This window comes from Tyto alba, unplaced genomic scaffold (assembly GCF_018691265.1).
Source record: "Tyto alba isolate M040663 unplaced genomic scaffold, T.alba_DEE_v4.0 Super-Scaffold_7, whole genome shotgun sequence".
NCBI classification, from domain to species: domain Eukaryota; kingdom Metazoa; phylum Chordata; class Aves; order Strigiformes; family Tytonidae; genus Tyto; species Tyto alba.
In genome coordinates, this window is record NW_024881328.1 from 15,695,333 (window position 1) to 15,711,384 (window position 16,052).

Below are 16,052 nucleotides of genomic sequence, written 5' to 3' on the forward strand. Positions count from 1 at the left end.
AAGTTCCAGTAGAATTCAGTGATTACAGAACTCTGCAGAAACAGTGAAAATAAATGAAAAACTTTTCAGACATTTGCAATGAAGAATGTCTGAGGCCCAGATAATGAGTTCACACACAAGATGAAACCATTAGGATCAAACTTGGTACCAGAAAAGAGAAGTTGGCAGTATCTAGGACATCTTTTGACACCGTGTTGCAAATTTTGGTTGTTGGCTTCCATCTTATTCCCAAGTTAGAGCCTCTAAAAGAGGAAAGCCCTGTATTAATCACATTATGTATGATTTTCATTATAAGAAACATGAGAAAGTATACTACTAGAAAAGATATTTTAATTGAAAGGAAATTAGAATTTTCAAACTTAAACAATCTCTGAAATGTCTGTTTTAATCAAACATCATTTGATGAATCTATAGAAACACAATAAAGGGCTCTCTCTTAGATGCTTGGCACTAATGACAAGATATTGCTAGGTCATTAGAGAAGTGTTAGATGGGAGTTACTATATCATATTTAAACTCCTGAACCAGAGTTCCTCGGTAAGATAAAGGTCATATGGTAGTTGCTCAACATAAGTAAAGTTGTAAACATTAAGCATGACATTTGAGTTTGCCCTGTCCTTGTCTCCAACTGGTAGCTGGGGCAGTGAACGGATGTGCTGATGTGATTTTTCAAATGGCTCTGATGACTAATTTTATCTGCAGAAGAGAGGAGGAGATTCAAAGTCAATGTTATTGCAAGTCAAACTCTGGTTTTACTGTATTTTAAAGTGACAATAAATTAACAATATCTAAAATAAATGGACTATGATTACAATTTAAGGGTAGAAAATGAAACAGGTCTTATTTAGGTCTGCTAGAGTAGTTTTGTCATGTAGTAGGAGGTAAGATATTCTATTTTTTTTTAGGTATACAGCATCACATCAGTAAGATCCATGCTGTACTGTGGCACAAATCATGGGAACAGGAAGACAGAATATTGAAACTGATCCCTAAGCAAGGAACTTCTTTCATTATCTTTTATTTTATGTTTTGAAGCCTTATGTGATAGCTGATAAGCTAAGCCAAACACAGGGACCTAGAAGCTAAATTCTGCCTTGCATGCTTCTTTCGTGGCACAGACTTATGTACAAATGTGCAGATGTAGTCCCAGCATAATTCATATAGATACTTCGTATTGGGTTGGAGGAGCAAGCAGTGGTAGATGATGGCTGAAGGAACCTTCAGTGGTTGGCACTTGAATGCAAACAGTAGATATCTTTAAAAGAAATAATATTCACTAACAAGGACTGGGCCATGGTTTTCTAATAATGCTGGAATATTTTGATGAGTTTGCTTAGCTTTGTTTGTAATTGATATGACAGTGCAGCAAGTAACAGTGCCTTCAGATAGAAAGCCAGATAAATATATTTGTTAATGTAAATACGAATGCAGCAGGTGAAGATGAATTTATAAAATACAATCCAGACCTACATCAATAGAAAGTAGTAATTCATCAAGTTGATTCAGTAATAGATAACAATAACTAAAAGGCTGTTGTTTAAAAAAAGGCCTGCAGCAGTAAAATGTATCATTAAAAAAAAAAAAAAAAACCACACACAAACTACCCATGAGTAAAACATTGTATGAACTGCTGAAAGCACTCAATTAAAATGCTGGTAGATCTGTATTGGTAATAATATAGAAGCTAGTATAATTCTGATAAATAAGATTTTGAGGTGTGAAATATATTACTTACCCATGAGAGGGCTTAATCGTCTTTTTTGTAAACAAATAATGAAAAAAAATAAGAAAATTGCTACAATATGACTGTATCAACTAAGCTTTTTCAGTTCTCTGTTAGCTCTCAGCCTGAGTAGTCAGTATAGGCAATTATGTATGAGAATATAAAATATATATAATGTAAAAAAAAATATTTTATGGCAAGGAAGTGTTTGATCTGGGCATTAAAGTAAAATTTTTTAGCAGGAAAGTATGTAGTTGTAGCAGGAACTCCAAGAGTTTGTAGCACAATATAAATCCATTTGAGCTGTTTGTAAGGCACTGTTGGGTGGAAACACAAGCATTGCCTCTGTTTCATATTAATAAACTACAAATAAGTATGGGCATCCTGAGCAGCCCTGTGGAACATCGAGGAGCACTGACTGCATAACACTGAGCTTAAATGCAAATTTTGGAACAATAACGGCAAAATGTACAAATGGTCTGAAAAAGAAAAAATAGTATTTGATCGTATTTCTTGGAGTCATATGGATCTCCAACTGAGAAACCATTTGATCTTTGTTCTCCTCATAGTTCTAGCATTATGATTTGTTGCCATGGAGAATTTGAGCAGTATATCAGATTTCTGTGGTACTGTTTCTCCACTCGGACATTTTCTCTATAGCATGTCGAACCTCTCCCTTAGAATGATCCACAGAAAATATGAAATGTGAGAACTGTGAGGAATGATGGTGTAGTGCAATGCTCAGAATCCTGTCAATGCCAGTGGGAACCTGGTGGGAAGAATGGGGAAATTTTATGCCCCTCAGACATGATGTTGTAAAGTGCCAAATGTGTTGACTTTATTGAGTATCCTCTCTCTCTTGTTTTCTTGTGAGAAAGGCAGTGTGGCATCTTCATACATTAGTACTTTACAGATTATTTAAAAAAAAACAAAAACAAAAACAAATAAAAACCAAACCCAAACCAGATCTAGTAGGTAATCAGAGCCACATTGTTTTATATTTGTGCCACACTATTAATAAAAGGTATATGGTCCTTTTCAATCTCCTTGTGCCCAACTGCAGGAAAATGGTGTCAGGGTTATGCTTGTACCTGTTCAAAGGAGTTGGTCCTGTAAATATTGTGTCTTCAGTAGCCCTTGTTGTTGCCTATTAGAGCCTTCACATCCTATGTTCTTGTTTCTTGTCTTGGGCCTGCCATGGCAAACGTTCCCCAAGGCGAGCATCACTGGCAGGTAAAGGAAAAAATGGCTGTAAAAGAGTTGCTATACTTTGGATGTGCTTTTTTGCTACTTACTGTAAAAAGTATGGGGTGGAGTGTTGACACACCATAAGGAATGATTTGCATAAAAGAAATGTGCAAACACGGATTGTGTTGGAAAAAGATGCCAGTATCCCTTGTGCCACCTGCTCTGTATAACAGAGCAAATATGGAGGAAAAAGAACATTTATTGCTTTTTGGCGCTCATAGCAGTATTTGAAGATTTGGGATACCAACAAAAGTAAGCAGAAGGTACGTGTTTGCTTTACTAGCAGAAGTGAGAGAGGCCCAATGGAAAAAGCTTTAGTTTTGCCCTCAGTCACACAGCCAATTCAGCTTTGCTGTTACAGGGATTTTAACTGCCATTCTTACAAGTCAGTAGAATTACTGTCCATCTGTGGAAACGGTAACAGTAGAAGGTTTGGGAGAGGGAAATACAGTGTTTTTTTTCCCCATGGGAAAAGGTATATGAAGTTACTGCTGTTCTGTAAAGACATGGTCTGTAACCGATAACATCCCCCTTGCAAGCCCAGCTTCTGGAGAGGTGATGTGATGAGCAGGTGTCACTGCTGTGTCATGCAGTGCTTATATCTAAAGACTGACATTCCCAACAGACAAATGTGCTCATGTAAAGAGAGATGCAGTTCAGAGATGCCATGTAATCTGCGATTTGAGAGCTCAAACTCACCACAGATCTCCTGAATTTCCATTCAGTGTTTATCATTTGTTTGACTGACTTCGAAAGTATAAGCCTGTTGTGCCACGCTTAAACTGGGAAATAGAAGTGCATAGTAAAGCCAAATACTTTTGTGGAAAGCATATCACCTTTCTGCCACTTCTAGCAGCAGAAGGGAGAGAGTATAAACTATACAGAGTAGATGATAGTTACAATATTTAACAAACCAGTGGAAAGCCCCTGTGGTAGTAAGGTTGGCTTAAGAATTTATGTATAAATTAGAAGAGAAAAAGAAAAAAATATTTTTTTTTCTTTCTTTTTTTTTTACTTGGGAAACTCATCAAATAGATTACTTGTTATAAGTGATCCTCCTTCATCTAGTTGTTGCTGTTCATGTTGTAGAAAGACAACTCTATTTCCCCCTTTTCTTAACAGTATGACTGTGTTCACTGTAATCACAAAGAAGTGCTTTTGTAAACTTCACTAATAATGGCAAAACAAACAAGATGGTAGGTTGCAAAAAGCAGTGACAGCCTGAAAATTTTCTACTTTGGATACTTTGTTAATGGCTTCTGTGTTCTTCATAGCTGCATTATTCACTTACTTGTAAGGCTGAAGTGGATGCTGGGTGTATACAGATAATAAATGTGTGCAAGTAGAAACAAGTTAAAAGAAAATAAACATAGCCTATAATTTAGGGGGTTAAAAGAAAACAAAAGAACGTAAAATAATGTATTCTAGTCTGGCAGGATTTGCCTTTTAACCATAAGCTTATATTTATTGTAGTGAGTGAATTGGTGAAATTCCAGCAGTGGTTGCAGTTCTGTTTTTCTTTGGCTTGGCGTCACCAGGGATCTGTTTAACCCCTAAAAGAATTCAAGGGATATCACATCTCTCTACTTTTAAAGGACAAATGGGACTTAAAAGCTATCAGCTTCTATGTGATTGTGACTTCTGAAATCTTAATTCCTGAATGGAGATGTGGATTGTGGAAATGTATAGTTCAAAACTTGTGTTTGTCTTTATAAAGGTCTTGCTTGTTCCTTTGTTTAAGATAAAGTACACGTTCACTTAACAAGCATCTTGTGTAAGGAAGAGGCTACTTTCCAGTGTGAAGGCAGTCCTTTTATTTGTTCAATCAAATGGTCTGTAGCTTTACAATGTATTATCTTGAGGGGCTTTTACAACCTGTAATTTAACCATTCTTTCAAATACTTACGAGGTCTCAAATCAAGATAACTAACATTTTTGCATGTCTTTCAAAATATAGCAAAAAAACCCCAAACATTAAAGCAAATTAGAATTTAGAAATCAGCATTCCTGCAGTTGCACAAACATGAGAGGACGGGATAGATACGGTATTTTTTTTGTGAATGAGGATATGCCAACTTCACTGACATTTGTCCAACTGATAGAATAAATTTCATTAAAATTTCTTGGAAATTCAAAATTCCTTATGAATTTTAAGTTAATTAAGAAAACTTTAAGGAAGCTCACTTCATGTGGCATATTTCCTAATACAAAAATATGAACAAACAGCTGTGTGTTCAGGAAGTAGACTTCTCTACGATGATCTGAAATAATAACATGCTTCTTTCTCAAGTGTAATTTCTTGGGCTGTCACTGTCATCTAAATTATCTTTATCCAATCTCTTTCAGGAGCTGGTGGCTGGTCCCCGCTAGACTCAGATGAGCAGCAGTGGCTCCAGGTTGATCTGGGAGACAGAGTGGAGATTGTCGCGGTCGCTACCCAGGGCAGGTACGGGAGTTCAGACTGGGTAACGAGCTATACGCTGATGTTCAGCGACACCGGCCGCAACTGGAAACAGTACAGACAAGACGACACCATCTGGGTAGGTCTGAATTGCAGATGCCTTTGGCCCCAGATCTTTCTGGTTCAGACTCATTTTAGCATTTGGAGAATCGTCTTCAGTTTCAGATCAGAGAAGAGCTGTAATGGTGAGAGTGCTGACTTGAGTGACTCTACGGGGTGTTTTGATCTAAATGGCTTATGTCACCGGCTGTCTGTGTAATACAAGTTTAGGCCCTCAGGACTACACTGTTTTTCAGACTATGAGGATGCTCAGAGCACTCAAAATGACCTGTATGCTTCTGTGCATGGTTGGCTTGGATTCAGGCACAACAGGGTAAATGGGGATAATCACCTACATACTTTCTTCAGGAAATATGGAAATTAACTCTGTGTCTCATGCACGCTTGCTGGCCAGAACAACAGGGCTCATGCTGGGGGAGGTGGGTGGTAAATTGCTCCTTGGCTGGAGAAGGCTGGAGCTGCAGCATGAGTTGTGGGATGATTTAGCAGATACACTAAAAGTGCTCAAGGCTTTTCCTAAAATTTTAGTGCAGACTTGATGCTTGCTGTGTCCTAAGTTCAATGTGTGGCCATGGCAGGTGCTGTCAGTAAGACTGTTTGCAGTAGTGGTGCCACCTCAGGTGTAGATGGAGAAGTTTAAAAGTCTTCTTTTCATATGAAAAACGTGAATTGTTAACAAATGGTATCATCCTCTGTGTACTATATTCTGTAGTTCTGACGATCAGTAGCCCTGGTAGCATGACAATATATGGTGGTAAATGAAACACAATCTTCATGATAATAAAAGGGAACATTTTAAGGGTGACCAAATAGACTTTTGGTTTTGTCTTAAATTTTTCTTTGGTTAACCCCTTCATGAAATGGTGCATCACAGAAGCAGATTTTACTTCCAGAAAATAATGACTGTGAATGAGGAGAATTGTGGTGCAGCAGAAATAAGGGAGAAGGACTGCTTATTTTTTTCATGAGTATGTTGCAGGCAGTGGCGATGAATGTACAGGCAGGTTAACTTCTGTGGTTTTAAAATCCACTGCATTGCCATTGTCTTTGTTTTATCATGGTTTGATTTAAGGAAAGATAATTAAATCCTTCTTCCTTTAGAAAGGCAACTTTGGCCCAAAGATAGTCATAAAGTTGTGAAGTATGGCTCTGCTTCACCTATCACTTATAAAGTTATATTAGGCTGTCTTTGCTCCAGATACTTATATATATATATATATTAAAATGTTTAAAAACAGTGGAATTTAATTCTAGGCTGGATATAGTGATCATTTAACCTGGCTCTCGACCTCCACCTTTTGGACTCAAATCCAGAACTGAGATATTTTTACAGACTTGGTGTCATTAAGTGCTTCTCTCTCTGAAAATATTATGTGCCGTGTTAAAGTTTTATATTAAGACAAATTAATTTTTTATTACATGTCTAACTTTTCAGTCCTTTCCTTTTTTGAAACCCTTGAGCTTTTATTTTCTTTTGTAAATTTTTCTTCTTAAAGGGAAACTTGAACAGACAACACGTAGAATTTACCATAGAAAATCTTCATGCCCTAAGGATCCAATTTTGTGAGTTTCTGATCTGGCACCTAATATACCGCACAAGAATAAGAACAAGCCTAGCAGGCATTTAACAGTGAATTAGGATTTATGAAGAACCTGAACTCTCTTGTTTTACTAAGTAATCAGGCATGAAGTTGATTCAGATCAGACCCTGACACAAGTTCTAAAGCTTCAGTAAATCTGGAAGCTTGGTTTCTAGAGGGGTACTTTTTGTATGCTTTTCTAATAGAAACTGCCACAGACTACGCAGGATAGTTTTGTATATAACTGAGGAAAAACAGAATAGAATTTGGATGTGGAAAAGATAACACTGGGGAAGGATTTATATATTTTTCCCCTCACAGTTTCTACAAGTCACACTGACCATGTGAGCTAGTAACATAATTCCAAACCAAAAGAACAATCTGCGCCACATCCCCAGGCAGAGGGCTTGAAGGGATTGTTAGGATACATCACCAAACTTTGCTGTTGGAAGTATCTGATAGTGGAAATCTGAAGTGGGCTCATTTAACGTTTCATTAGACTACTGTCCACCTAAACTGGCAAGTCTCATTAACACCTAGGAGCTTGTATGCCTGCCTGTGGAATTAATGAAGATCAATAATTCCTTCTGTATAGCTTTTATTCTAACTAAATATAAAGTTGATTCTCTTTTCCTGGTGCTTTTGGATTTGTTTCAATGAATTAAATTAGATGTTGAGAGCCATTCAGAGCAAAAAGAGGAAAGCCAAACAGGCTTTCATAAGCATGTATAGAATTATCATTTCAAATTTTGCAGTGTTTCTTTTTTATTGGCAGTAAGCCTTTTCTTAGGCTTTTTTTTCTAACTAGGAAGAAAAATAGAAGTGTGCTGTCCAGCTGTATGTTGAAAGTTTTTCTATAAAAGTCAGAGACCTTTAGATGAAATGAGCACAAACACAACATGGTGCTTGTCCTGAACACCTGGTGGTTAAATAGCTGTAAGGGAAGTTCTGCACTGCACACTTCTAGGAAGGAACCATCACCCTTGACTTAAGGGAAGACAGTGGAGGGAACCGTTTCACAGGGATAGGAAAGCAGCACCCCAGGGCATCCTCCACTGTCACAATCTGTGACAGTGTACACTGTGCCAACCTGTCACAAGAATGGTAATTTCAAATTTAGGAATCTGTATCTGTGCTGGTTTTAGCTGGGGTAGAGTTAATTTTCTTCATAGTAGCTGGTATGGGGCTATGTTTCGGATTTGTGCTGGAAACAGTGTTGATAATTCAGGGATGTTTTCATTATTGGTGAGCAGTGCTTACACAGAGTCAAGGACTTTTCTGCTTCTCACACCATTCCTTTTCATTACAATTTATTTAGTATTTTTATTTTATTTCAATTATTAATCTGATCTTATCTTAACCCATGAGTTTTCTCATTTTTGCCCTTCAATTCTCTTCCCTCCATCCTGCTGGGATGGGAGAGTGAGCGAGCAGCTGTGTGGTGCTTAGTTGCTGGCTGGGTTTAAACCATGACAGCCATTTTTGGCACCCAACATGGGGCTCAACAGGTTTGAGATAATAACAGATTGACCAGAGTGTATTAGAAGGGATTTATATCTGTTAACAGTTGTGGGTCACAGTATTGATTCATCTGTTCTCGATGTTAGTATATCTGATCTGCGCCATGCTCTTTTTTTTTTGCTGCACATGATAAAGATTGGTGTTGGCTTGTTTGCAGTTTGCTGTGTTCTGTAGTGATTAGTGATGTTTTGTCTGGGAGATTTGTTATTAAAACACTGATCTTGAGATTAATCTGGTATTTGGGCTCTATACTGAAGCCATTACTGTACTTTGTGTACCATCTCATGGAGACAATTCTACTTCTTCGCTTTAATAGTCCCATATGGCCAGTGCAAAAAAATCTAATGGAAAGTGGAGGTTAACAGTTGGACTATCAAGGCCTGAATTAAGTCACATTGCTGCTGAGCATTGCCATACCAGACATGCTAGAACTCCAATATGAAGTGGAGTCAAAGGGTGCCAAATAGTATGCAACAATAAATGTCTCCAATGCGTTTTTCTTGGTCCATCTGACAGCAGAGCATAGGCCACAGTTTGCTTTCATGTAGAGGGGTATCCAGTACACCTGGAATTGACTGCCTCAGGCCTGGAAACACAATCCTACCATTTGTCATGGACTGATAGAGACTGCACTGGAACAAGGTAAAGCTCCTGAACACCTGGACTGTCATGGTTTTAACCCCAGATGGCAACTAAGCACCACAGAGCAGCTTGCTCCCCCCCAGCAGGATGGGTGGAAGAGAATTGGAAGGGTAAAAAGGAGAAAACTCATCGGTTGAGATAAGAACAGTTTAATAATAACTGAAATAAAATAAAATAAAAATACTAATAAATTGTAATAAATTGTACTACTAATAAATTGTAACAAAAAGGAAAATAACAAAGAGAGAGAAGTAAAACACAAGAAAAACAAGTGATGCAAATGAAAACAATTGTTCACCACCAACCAACAGATGCATAGCGAGTCCCTGAGCAGCAGCCCCTGGGTCAACTCTTCCCCCCAGTTTATATGCTGAACATGACATCAAATGGTATGGAATATCCCTTTGGTTAGTTGGGGTCAGGTGTCCTGGCAGTGTCCCCTCCCAAATTCTTGTGCACCCCCCACCCTCTCACTAGTGGGGGCGGTGTGTGAGCACTGCTCAGCAGTAACAAAAACATCCCTGTACTACCAATACTCTTTCCAGCACAAATCCAAAACATAGCCCCATACTAGTTACCATGAAGAAAATTAACTCTACCCCAGCCAGAGCAAGCGCATTCTCCCATTTGTTTTTGGGGTGGACAAGGTGGTCTGACAAAGCAGGATTCAAGGTAGGAGTCTCCCACATCAGGGCAAGGTGGCAAGTTATCAGGTTACCTCTCATCCACAGGAAGTACAGGGGTTAAAATCTAGGTTATTGTGGAAAATGAACCACTTCAGAAATCTCAGATGGTTGAGTGAGAAATGCATCCCCCCCTCCTAGGCATTAACTTCAGAGCTTTTTTTCCCCTCTGTCTTTTGGACATGTTTTAGTGCTCTCTATGTCCCCCAGGACTTAGAGCTTTTTAAGATTTCTTGTTTAATTTTTTTGTGTATAAAGGGCTAGACATTTACCTACTTTATTGCTGTTTGTTTCAGAAAGCTGTTCTCATCCTAATTTAAGAGGTGGTCAACACTTACTTATAGCTCAGTTAGGGCTGTGAATTCATTATTACCTGGAGATCATTAGATGATGTCTGCTGTATCAATATAAAATATCGATATACACTGGAGTTGTCAGGTTCGCTGATACAGCTTCTGCTCTAATAAAACTAGCTGGAAGTTTGCACTTTGCTGTATGGATATTGCTGAATGATTCACACCAATTGATCACAGGTGACAAATTATCATTCATATTCAGCTTGTCGTGGTTTGAGCCTGGTCAGCAGCTAAATGCCATGCAGCTGCTTACCCACCCTCCCCCCACTTGGGAATGGGGAGGGAATCAGAGGGGCAAAGGGAGACTCACAGGTTGAGATAAAAACAGTTTAATAACAGTAACAGAATAATAGGGTGACAGTATAAATGGGTAACGTACCATACAGCTGCTCACCACCCGCCTGCTCCCAGCTGGTGATCCCGAACACAAAGGCCCCACAGCCACACACCCAGAAGTGAGAGCCCCTCCCCGCCCATTCCTGCCTTTATATAGTGAGCACGATGTCACGTGACATGGACTATCGGCCAATCGGGGCCCAGCCCTCCAGCTGTGCTCCCCCCGCCCCCGCACACAGGTGAGGGCACTGGGCCCTGGGGAGCCCCTGGGGTCTCAGGGGGCTGCAGCTCCTCCCGCTGCCAGACCAACAGGAACCCTATTCCAGCCCCAACCAGGACACAGCTGTTGAAAGGGGATATTATGTATCAGTATAAGGTGCCTGGATAATCTGGTGAATTTGTTTTCTGGAGGCAATTATAACTATGTGGAGAACCATTTGACAGAATAATGATATACTGAATTGCTGAAAAGGATGTAAGAAGTACCTGGATTTCAAGGGAAGCATTTGATTTCAAGTAAAAACTTGAGATTTTGCTCTTTTAATTTGTTTGCTTTCCGGCAAGGGAAAACATGGTCTTGAAATTTCTTCTCCACTATGTCTGTTAAAGTAAAACTGGCAGAAATCCTCAGTCTCTACTCAACCCAAGTCAGATTTGAACTTCAATTTCTCCCACTTCATCTGCATGACCCAGACACAAAAGCAGCCTATTTCTAGCTGGATGTACTGCCTTGCTGTCTTGGAGGAGGATGTTCTGGCACAGTTTTTACTGCATGTCATGGGCCACCAGCCACATTGGGAAGACAGTAGCTCCTTTCATAATCCCTGAATAAATCTGCCTGGATTAAATTTTTCGTAATCATGTCTCTGCAAATGTCTGATGCTCCATATTGCAAGTGGTGCTCCTGAGGAGTTGTTTCCAGACATCTAGGTATAGGTTTTGTCCACCCATATAGCATATGTGTCCTTCAGTGCAGTTGAGACCTGGGTACATAAATTCTTTATTGGGCTGCTGATAAGACAGACATTTGCACACCAGTATGTATGACTTATCACTAGTAAAAATCCCTTTCTCTTTATAGGGATTACAAGGCTTATTATCCTCCTCTTGCGGCATGCATACAGCTCCCATCAACTTCACCGTTAATGAGTGCTGCATAGACAGATCACGAGGAGAATCAGAAAACCTCTTACATTTTCACTCAGCCTGTGTTTATGATGTTAGTAAATTCTGCAGCTGGAATTGAAGACAAGACAGATTAGCCATTTAAAACCAATTTTCCAACCCCATTTGTATTTAAATAATCTTGTTACAAAAGGACTCTGTGGTTCAGAGCAAACTAGACTTATAATTATATTTTCAATATGGATAAATCAGCTGTGTGTGGACACACTAGCTATTGATTGGGAGACATAAAACATAAATCTTATTGCTTGTAACAAGTAAATGATTTTTCAGTGTTTTTAAGTGTTGAATAATTCAGAATTTACTTTACCTGCATACACACCACATCTTGACTCTGTCCAAATTGTGTATATTACTGGGACAAAAGTATGGGCTGTGATACAATGCTATTTCATTTTAGATAGCAATTTTTATGCTATCTATATTGAAAATACTTTACAAAGCTGAAAAACACAATTATGCAGGAAGACACAAAGGAAAGGGGATGGAGCAGGCATAGATGTATGCAACAAAAGAAAAAAAAGATGTTCTTTAGACAAAGTTTTGAAAGGAGAAGGGGAAGTTGTGGAACTGGAGATAAAGGGAGACTGCTCTGACAGTAGCAGAGAAGGCTCTTATATTAGAACAATGAACCTGTGCAGAAAGGCAATGAAGGGGAAGAATGGCATAGATAGCAAGGAGAAACTTCATACTCTGTGCAAACACATGCACGTACTTGCACATATTAAGCAGAAGTTTGGAGTTGACTGTTAGTTGGTGAAGCTTCTTACACATCTGCTGTCAACTGCACATGGAAGGGCAAAGACAGCTTTGGGTGGAAAGGGGACTGTGAGCCCTAACCCCAAAGCTGGATCACAGAACAGGAAGTGCGTCTCTGGTGTTGGACCATGACACCTGGGTCATGCAAGGTACAAAGCAGGCCTTCCCCCATGGAGAAATGCCACAGTGTCAGTCCTGCCTCTTGAAGGTGCAAGCGTGCTGTGCGAGGGCTGGAGCTTTGACAGGAGACCGAAGATGCATTAGGAATATGTAATTCTCAGGGGAGCAGGAAAAGTGTTTAATAGAGGTGATAAAGATCCCTTGCATCCCTTTACCTCAGGAAAATTCGTACTTACATGTGTGAGTTTTTGCTGAACCCAGGGCTTTTCTAATGAAACCTAGAGGAGGGTCACTCTTAATTGGCTTATAAATCTACAACTTTCCCATTTCCACTCTAGCTGGATAATGATTGTGGAACTGTTTTGGTGAGTTAATTATCGTGAACATAGCTAGAATATTAATCTGCTTGTCAGATTTATAGTTGTGCTAATTTATTCTAAAGCATCTTTCAGCTCCTAGTCCTAATGCCCTCCAGGCAAGGCAGAGCAAAATTCCACCTCTAAGGATGAGAAGTCCTACATTGTTTGCTTGGATTAGAGAATGAGTTTCTGCTTGTCTTTTTTATAATGCTTCCTGCTGTACTACTATTCAGATATATTTAATCTCCTCTATGCAAAATACTTATTGCCAGGTAAATAGGTGTTAAACAGTAAGTATCTATGGATTACGTTCTTTTCCATCAACTTTGATATGAGAGGCAAAGAAAAAAAAAAAAAAGCCAATTGTTACTTTCAAGCAGGAATGAAAGAACCAATTCAGTTTTGCTTCAGGAAGCAAGTTTTTTCAGAGGTTTTCATCACTTTTCCTATAAGATCTATGTTATTACAGGTTTTAAAGAGGCAACCGTTACCCATTTGTTGCATTTAGGACTGTTCAGATTTAAGACTGCCTGATTCTGAGATGTTATTTGGATGTTACTAATTTGCTTCTAATTCTGGTTTAGCTTACTGAACTGGCTGCAAACCTGGCCTCTTGAGCATATTCTCAGGAAATCTGTCTTTCTTGATATTGTTAGGGCAGTTCTCCCATTGGGAGGATAATTCAAAGTGTCAGTATATCTGTTTTTGTTAAGTGCACTCTGTATGGATTTATGCCTGAATAAAATGGATATACTTAGATTGCAAATTACCCTTTAGTGTTGAGATACTTGAGTTAGCCTTGAGCTAACTGAATTTTGTATGAATTCTGTGACCTTACAATGTGCTTTTATAGTTGTTTAACTGTAAAGTGGTATTAAGGTGGAGTCTAGAGAATTTAATGCTGATATTAACATGATAGCCATCAGTGGCATCTTCAGTAATTCTCCATGATTGGTATTTGGCAGCAGTTCACCCTGACCCAGGAAACTGCAAGAATCACGGTTATTTGTAGTCTGTGCCATTGTCACTGATCTCCCAGTCTTATGCCTTTGTAAGTTGCCTGAAATGTACCTTTTCTGTCACCTTTTAGCACAGGAAGGCTGTGGAATGTTCCCTGATTTATCTTTTCTATATGCCAGCTCTTCTGTATGATCTTGTCTCTGCACTGCTTCATGCTAGGGACTAGAGAGTGTGACTCCGTAGTTTAGGCTCTAGTGGATTGGAGTGGAAAGTGTGGTTGGCATGGTTATAGTTGGGTGAAGTCTGGCCCCAAACCAAAAATGTCTTCCAACTGTCTTCAGCAGATTTGTCTGCCACAGCCAGAAAGCTATTGTTTTTCCTTCCAGGCATCTACTAAGAGAGTGAATGTTAGTGGCAGCACACTAAGATGATTGATGTGGAAAATAGTGGACATTTCCTCTCCAGTGAGGGATTTTAGCCAACAACTCCTTTATATCAGTAGACCAAGTTTCGTTATTCTTGTATGCAAATTGTGTTCTATGATATGTGAAGTTATAAATAGGTGCCCTTACAAATTATGAATAAGTATGGAACAAATAGTTCTTCGATCCATATGCTTCCAGAGCTCAGTTCTTAATGAGTTTCTTTGCGGTTGGTCAGTACATTTTGGAACAACTGAGAATGGCTCTAGCTGTTTTAACAGCCAATTCTTTTGTGGAACTGGCTAACAAGGGTATTCTAACTGTACTATAAGACAGGTTGTCCTGCCGCTGAAAAGTGTGTCATTTCTACTAATTCACTATTAGATTAGATTAAACCAAATAAATAACTAGGTTGTCAGTTCTGCTGGCTTGACTCGTGTCCATCTTCAGGTCTTCAGTAACTGTTATAAGATTATACCTATTTTGCTTTGAGCCCTTTCTAAACTTTGGATTATTCCTGAGTTAGAAGCTCATGAACATTAAATTATGAAGTTATGAGATATTTCTCTTTGAGAGGTATTTCATGAGAAATAGAAACCACCACTTTCTTGTGGAAATAGCATGTGAGAAAAAGAGACAAGCTATAAACAAATCATTGCAAACCACTCTAAGTCTGAGATTTTATTAAGATATTAAATATTGATAGAATGCCATTGATAGAAGCAAGTTTTATCAACTTTTTTTTTAACTTCCAGTGCCTGTACTGGAATATTCCAAGGCTGGAAATAGTGTTTGTCTAATGCCTAATATTGACAAAATATAAATATTTAATATATTTTATTAGATATGTTGCCTAATTAAAAAAATAAAGTAATTAGTGAGATTACTGATATTTTACAAAATGAATACAAGTATTATTATTAGTATGCAGAACCTCTTTATTACATTGCCTTTCCAAATGTGTGGTGTATATTTTATATTATTGCAGTGTCTTTCAAGTTTTAGTACACGAGAATTTAAAAAATACTTATATAAGGTTTAATCTTGAAGGTCATTATACCAATTGTACTTTTGATTCTCAAAGCTGTTTTTCAGGGGAACGGGGAAGGATAGAAATCCTTAGAAGGTTCTTTGAGGTACAAAAAAAAATAAGAACAAAAGTTGGTATCTGCAGAATATATAAGCTTGTCCACATTAATTTGAAAATTAACTTAACTGTGAAACTTTTTAATATGCATCTGACACTTTTTAGGAGCTGCATACACCTCTTCTGCAGGATTCAGCTTATGTTTGTGGAGCTAAAAATCAAAGATAAAATAAAGTGTGAACGAACGAATATATGGAGTAAATCATGAAGTAATATTACCTGAAGAACTTCTATCCTTCAGGGAATAAGTATTCATGAGCAGGGGGTAGAAATGCAGTCCTGGAAACATGATAAAAAGTTCCATATAAACACCTTTACAGCTTGGAGGAGAAAAGAGTATCAACTCAAAAAAAACTAGTCAAAGTTGTACTTGAAAAACATTTAATGTGAGTCACTTATTTTTATTTTATATATGCAGAATCCCACATCAGTGATAAGAATGGACAAATCTTCTCTGGAGAAGATTCTTGCTTTCCTGAGATAAGGTTTG

The 16,052-nt window shown here is 38.4% G+C and overlaps 1 protein-coding gene across 1 annotated transcript in view; it reads left to right on the forward strand.

Moving 5' to 3' along the window:
* Positions 1-16,052, forward strand: part of CNTNAP5 (contactin associated protein family member 5) — a 286,970-nt gene that overhangs the window by 72,232 nt on the left and 198,686 nt on the right. Inside the window, exon 3 of the mRNA XM_042784303.1 lies at positions 5,318-5,511. Coding sequence (XP_042640237.1) covers positions 5,318-5,511 — 194 coding nt within the window. The remainder of the gene's footprint in view (positions 1-5,317; positions 5,512-16,052) is intronic.